The 6,997-nt window shown below is 32.0% G+C and overlaps 1 protein-coding gene across 1 annotated transcript; it reads left to right on the top strand.

Moving 5' to 3' along the window:
- The first annotated feature begins 3,137 nt into the window (after positions 1–3,137).
- On the top strand, positions 3,138–6,131 carry LOC133188955 (melanocortin receptor 5-like). The gene is made up of 2 exons (XM_061324426.1): positions 3,138–3,218; positions 4,845–6,131. The coding sequence occupies exons 1-2, from the start codon at positions 3,189–3,191 to the stop codon at positions 5,814–5,816; spliced, it is 1,002 nt and encodes a 333-aa protein (XP_061180410.1). The 5' UTR covers positions 3,138–3,188; the 3' UTR covers positions 5,817–6,131.
- Positions 6,132–6,997: the final 866 nt, after the last annotated feature.

The following is a 6,997-nucleotide window of genomic DNA, read 5'->3' on the forward strand; positions in this document are numbered from 1 at the left end:
CAAAGGCGTTTTTAATTCCTTTATCCCACAAGAGTCAGTAAATCATCAAGTGTGTTCTTTGTAATCGACAGCATAATGATGGAGGCATCCGACAATCGTAACCATTTGTGGGTTGATTGCTCAGGGGACTGAACTGGCAGCTTTCTGTAATATTTTAAGTTATGTTATGAAATAAAAAGGTCTTTTCCTTGCATTTCATTTTGAGATGCAAACATTTATACGGAAGTTTTGGATATTTTGTGCACAAGAATTCTTCTTACTCTTAAAAAATGGAAATTCTTTCTTTCATTGAGTAGAAATCATATTCCTTCCTAAGTGTTTTATGTAGAATTATTCCTATTTAATTTTAACGAAAATTTACGTTGTTCAAGAGCTAATCATGAATGGCTGTGTAGTCTTAAAGACTTTGAAAAAGAGTCCTTTCTACTTTATTGACAGGCTACCAAATAATGAAAAACTTTTATCTCCTCAACTGGATAACGTTATTTCTTTATTTATTTATCGTTTACTTATTTGTAGAAAATAATGAGTAGATCCTCACCGTCTTTCTTAGGCCTTAACATCTTTACTTCACAAAGTGAGCATTGGTGAGGAGATAAAATAGAGAAATAAGATAGATGGTGATTAAAAAGAAATAACAAATTTCTCTCGCCAATTATCAATTTTGCGTAAGAATTTGTCAAAAATATATACATGAACAATATAAGAAAACAGAAGCGTGAAAAAATTGCTTCCTGATTCTTTCTTTTCCTTTGAAAGGAACACGTTTCTAGTCCTAAAGAATGAAACAATGGATAATCCTACAATTATATAAAGTTGAATCATTAAAATCACCATAACAGATAGACTTAACAAAAATTGTGGTCCCCTGCTTTCGGTATCGTATTGGTTGGAATGCAAATATTTATTGCATAATGTTATTGTCTTGGATGTCCATCATATAAATGATATATATCTTTTTGAATTGATATAGCATCCTCCAAATATTAAAGTTTTTCAAAAATATTAAAGCCCCGTCTCTTTTGGAACAAAAGTCATAGCCAAAGTTTAAATTATTGATAAGTAGGTCAAACTTTTAGGTCAATGTTATAGAATCAAACATGAAAGTTCTTTCTGAAAGGTGTTTTCATGTTAATGTACATGTAAAATATATAAGCAATTTCCTTTCTTATTAAAGTGATATAACCAATGCATAAAAAAAAAAAAAAAACAAGAGGCCCAAGGGCCACATCGCTCACCTGAGCACTGTGGCTAGGAAAAAGGAAAAATCAGTTTAGTATTGAAAAGCTTAAATGCATAAGTGGTCCTTACCTACCCCTAAAAATGAGGGGGGGGGGCATGATTTGAACAAACTTGAATCTACACTCACTAAGAATGCTTACATAATTTTTTGACTAACTGTGACTTTTTTCTCTACAAGTTTGAACTTTCATTGTGGCCCCACCCTACCCCTGGAGGTCATGATTTGAACAAACTTGAATCTACACTATCTGAGGATGCTTCTGTATAAATATGACAAACCGTGGCTCTGCTGTTCTTGAGAAGATTTTTAAAGATTTTTAATAAGGAAACACATATGTTACACTTTGATCGTCCATTGTGGCCCCACCCTACCCCCGGGGGTCATGATTTGAACAAACTTGAATCTACACCACCTGAGGATGCTTCCATATCAATATGACCAATCATAGCTTTGCTGTTCTTAAGAAGAAGATTTTTAAAGATTTTTTCCTATATATTCCTATGTAAAATTTTGATCACCCATTGAGGCCCCATCCTACCCCCGGGGGTCATGATTTGAACAAATTTAAATCTACACTACCTGACAATAATTTCACATGAGTTTCATCTTTCCTGACCCATTGGTTCTTGAGAAGAAGATTTTTCAATAATGCCATTATTTTTTTTGCTATTTCGTAATTATCTCCCCTTGGAGGAGAGCGTGGCCCTTCATTTGAACAAATTTGAATTCCCTTTACCCAAGGATACTTTGTGCCAAGTTTGATTGAAGTTGGCCCAGTAGTTCTGGAGAAGAAGATGAAAACGTGAAAAGTTTACGACAACAACGACGACGACGACGCCGACGCCGACAGACAACGGACAAATTTTGATCAGAAAAGCTCACTTGAGCCTTTGGCTCAGGTGAGCTAAAAAATGAAAAAAGACTGTAGGTCAATTTTAAGGTCAAAGTCACGAGTTCAAAAACTAAAGTGCATTCGGAGGAGTCTTGAAATAAGAATGCACATGTCAAATAAAAGAAATGATTTCTTCTCTCATTCCGAAATTATCAGCAATGTTAATAATTTTGAAAATTAAGTCAGACTTCAAGGTCATGAGGTAAAAAATCATAGCCTATTCGAAAATGTCTTGACACGGGTAAGGAACATGCCAAAAAGGATCGCCCTATCTTTTCTCATTCAAAAGTTATGGCCAATGTTAAAAGTTTTGAAAATTAGATTAAAATTTAAGGTCAAGGGATTGGGTAGAAATTATAGCATATTTGGAAATGTTTTGTCACATGAAAAAAGCATGTTAAATATCATTGCACTATTTTGTCTCATTCTAAAGTTATGGCCCTTGTTAAACTATTTGAAAAGTAGGTCAAACGTCAAGGTCAAGGTCAGAGGGTCAAAAGTCATAGAAAATTTTGTAAGGTCTTTCTTGTCAGAAGTCATTTACATGCGCAATATGAAAGGCACTTCCTTCTCTCATTCAAAAGTTATGACCAAGGTTAAAGTTTTTGACAGACTGATAGACGAATGAGATTTAATGTCCCCCAGCTTCCGCGAAAGAGGGAGACAATAAGAGGCAGGTCGATGTATCATGAGACAATCAATTATTTATAAAATTGTTGATTTTGTTACCTTCAACAGGAAGTAAAAACATTATAATTATTGATTTGTTTCCATAACAGAAATATCGATTTCATCAATTTTGAATTATTTGCATTTATTGTATTTTTGGAAAGTTAGAATTCATCCTTAAAATTTTATTCTTGCAATTGATGTACACAAGTGACTTGCTTATTATAAAAACTTGAAATCTTCATTCTTTTCCTGGAAAGCTTAATAAAGCCCCACTGTGTTGCATACTCCAGTGTTTATATATACACCAGTTTCCGCTGTGTCACTTGTTTGGTGATTAGATAGCGATTGTGTAAGGACATTATCCTAGTTATTGAAATCCTTATGTATTTTAAGGGAATGAAAAACTGCGAGGTAAGATTTTAAGTTTCTGAGTTAAAAAGTATAAAATGTTTTCTTCACCATTATATAGTTATGTCAATAAAATACACCCTCTGTTTAAATACAAATATATGTACTGTAAAGCGATTTTCTTTGGCGTGTGTAAAATTTGGCGTTTTGCTTGCTCAAAAGTATGCCAATAATTTTGAGGAAACTGTTTTTGGCGGACACGGAGTTCCATGACCAAAAAAGAGGATAGAGCTAGGTTCACTTTATGCATAAAATGGCCCTGTCCATATATCAATTAATCGGTTATCACCCTCTGTCCCATTTCATATATCAAAATAAAGTAGAGACTTAGTGCTTTCATTAACTATAACAAAATTTCTTTATGAGAATCAAGGTATTGGAAAACAGGCTTTGAGAAAATGCGATGTTCTTGAATTTTGCAGAAAAAATGCGTTTTTAACTACCTTCAGCACAGAATTAAAATATGAGCAGAGTCCATGATCCAAAAATTAAGACATGTTTTGTGATCTTCAGAAACAGATCTTTCATTATGTAATTGCATATTTTGGATCAGAGGTTGTGCTCTATATGAAATATTGAAAAAAAAAAACCCTAAAATTTTAGTCATTTTTAAAAGAATTTACAGGATATGGGAAGAGCGATGCATTTTATGACGTCATAATGCATTGACTAGAGAAAAAATTACGTCATGTTCAATAGATACACAGTCACTAGGGGTCCAAGTTATAAATACTGCAATTTCACTAAAACTGAGAGTTTTGATTTTTCAGAAATTCTCAGGGCCAAAAAAGGTCCTAAGCGGCTCTTACCCTTTATCTTTTAGATTAGTTTCAGTACATTTGATATACGTTTGAATACCAATTTACGCAAGTACCAATACCAGTTGAAAGATATAAAGCTTAATAATAGACTGATCAAAGTTATTTAAGTTATTTTTCTTGTATTCGGTACTTATAAGCAAGATTGCACATTTAGCGATTAAAATTCTAGAGGTCTACTACAAAACCGCTAAAATAAGCCAAAGTTAGCACTAAAAATACCCGCTATACGGTACATTACTGTTTAATACCAAGTTCGTTTTCCGACAACAATTTCGGTAATTTTTTTCATAACAAATCAACACTTCTTCAACTTCAAAATCAAATTTCCATGATCCTCTTATTTTTTTTTTCAAACCACAAAAATTGACAATTAAATTTCAGATTGATTATGTACTGTTTATAAACTATATGTTTTTATATTATATCTGTATTTTAATGTTAAAATATGAGATGCTGAATACATGACAAGAAAGAATTAACAATCTATTTACATATCTGCGGTCTATTTTTCAATGAATGTCAGTTACCAGTATATAAATAGAAGTTTTCATTATGTAACAATATTTTTATGCGTAATGTCAAATTGTTTGTTCACTCCATAAAACTTTCTATCTCTTTTACGTCTCCCCTAATCGTAAAAAAAGATAAAAAGAAGCATGTCTACTCTTGGAAATAAGTTGCGTTTCAATTTCTAGCCTGTTTTTTTTTTTAAATGTGATACACTTATTTTCTACCAGAACATTTTTACACGGCTTTGATTTAGAAGCTTCTAGTATTTATGTCTCCATATGTTTATTCAATCTTTCAGAGAGCGGGCGAATCTACGCTAAACAATTCTTTTATATCAACTGAATCAACAGTGCAGGAGTCATTTGCTGATGAAGAAACACGTTTCATTATCCCCGTTCACTTAGAATCGGAAGATATATCATGGCTTGTAATATTAATTATCATAATTGCCTTTGGAATTCTTGCTAACCTGACAACAATTGGAATTATCATTCGTTTGAAACAGTTTCATAAACCTACCTACATGGTCATAGGAGCGTTAGCAATAGCGGATTTTGTGTCTCTGATCCAATATCTATGTCACCTGATTCTTGCAAAGACCAACAGAAACTGTGTAGATAATAATGGCCGTATTTTTATGACAGTTATCTACAGTACAGCGCATGCGTCTGCGTCACATGTAGTGCTGCTGCTTGGATTACGATATTATTTGATAGCTGTGCCTCTCAGATCAAGGACGATCAGAAAACGTCATGTATTGACATTATCAATTTTAATGTGGATTTTCAGCGTGGTGTTTGGAGTTATTTATTATTTTGCGAGATTTAACGTGGCAAGAAACAAGATCGCCATTGTAGTACTGGTATTCAGGGGCTATCTTGTCTTGGTTCCTTGTATCTTTATGCTAGTTTTTCACATGACAAAAATATACAAATTAAGGACGTCTATTAGTGGATTCAGGATTAGTCAGTACGTTCGAAGGATGTCCGCCATGATTTTGATCATTATGGTCATTTACATTTTTTCTGCTATCATATTCCCCATTACATTTTCATTAAACTTTTTCAAAGTGCTCAGCGAACGCGAAAGCAAAGTGATTCAAATCTGTGCACGAGTCGTATGGTTATTTAACCTTTCAGTCAACCCTATCATATATTTCATTTACAGTCCAAAGGTCAGACGCAGTGTTACTGTACTTTGGAAGTCGGACCTAACTTTGCGTCGAGCTAGTCGATATTCAGCCTGCAATTTACGAAGCAGTACGTGTTAGCAAAAAGGTGATTTCTGGAAACTTGTGTATAACAGTTTCGAGTGCTAAACCCTTTTATTAATAAAATTCGTTTTTATAAATTATTACATGAAGTAACCAAAAAAATTGAGAGAACTTTGCTTAAAAAACTCCTATTCAAACACATATATACTGTCAGATCACAAATTTTCATGGGGTTAAATTTCGTTGTTTTCGTAGTATGAAGGAAACCACGAATTCATATCCTCCAGGAAATGTTAAGATTTAGTATAACCACGAATTCGAATCCCCTCGAACCAGTAATTTTCCCTCAAACCACGAATATATATATATATATATATATATATATATATATATATATATATATATATATATATATATATATATATATATATATATATATATATATATATATATATATATAATAGTAAACTGGACAAAATAAAGACAATGCATATATTATCTTTTACCTTTGACTTTTTAAAATTCTCAAGTATACCTGCAATGATACTAGTAATCAGTTTAGTGAAGAAGAGGTGAAAAGAGGTTTTTTAATCTATGATTTTATGATAATTTTTTAAAAATAACTAAATTTTAGTTTTTTAACTAATATACTACACTTGATCAGTTTGAAACAACTTGACAAAATATTGCTGAAATACAAATGTCCTTTTGAATTGACTATAAAGTTTTTCTCTTTATGGAGAGGTATTTAATGATAATGTTAATAATATTAGCATTTTTGACATGATTTCAGTACAATAAAAATTGTTCAGTTTTAATTCAGAAAAGCTTAAAATCGTGAAAAGTATGGTAAATTAATAAATAGATATCTCTAGATCTGTGTTGAAGAAATAACCCTTATATCCAACTTTAAAGTTGAGAGCTTGTATATACGGTTGAATTGGTTGATTGATTGTATGTTGTTTTATGTCCGTTCTAGAATTTTCATTCACTCAGAGATGTTGGATGAATTGATCAACACAGGAATATACGTCTTAAGTAGATATTAGAAAAATGTTAAACATTCCTTAACAATCAAACTAACAAACAAAAATTAAACAAGAAGCAAATAAATTACATGTACACGTATATTCTATGTCTTTCTTCAGCAGTGTTAATATGTTTTGTATAAAAATGGAAAGAAATTGACAAATGCATAGAGTCTCGATATTTTGAAGTATAAGATTAACTAGAAACTC

The sequence above is a fragment of the Saccostrea echinata genome, unplaced genomic scaffold (genome assembly GCF_033153115.1).
Source record: "Saccostrea echinata isolate AGI-Se365-2 ecotype Australia unplaced genomic scaffold, CSIRO_AGI_Sech_v1 ptg000016l, whole genome shotgun sequence".
Taxonomy (NCBI): Eukaryota; Metazoa; Mollusca; class Bivalvia; order Ostreida; family Ostreidae; genus Saccostrea; species Saccostrea echinata.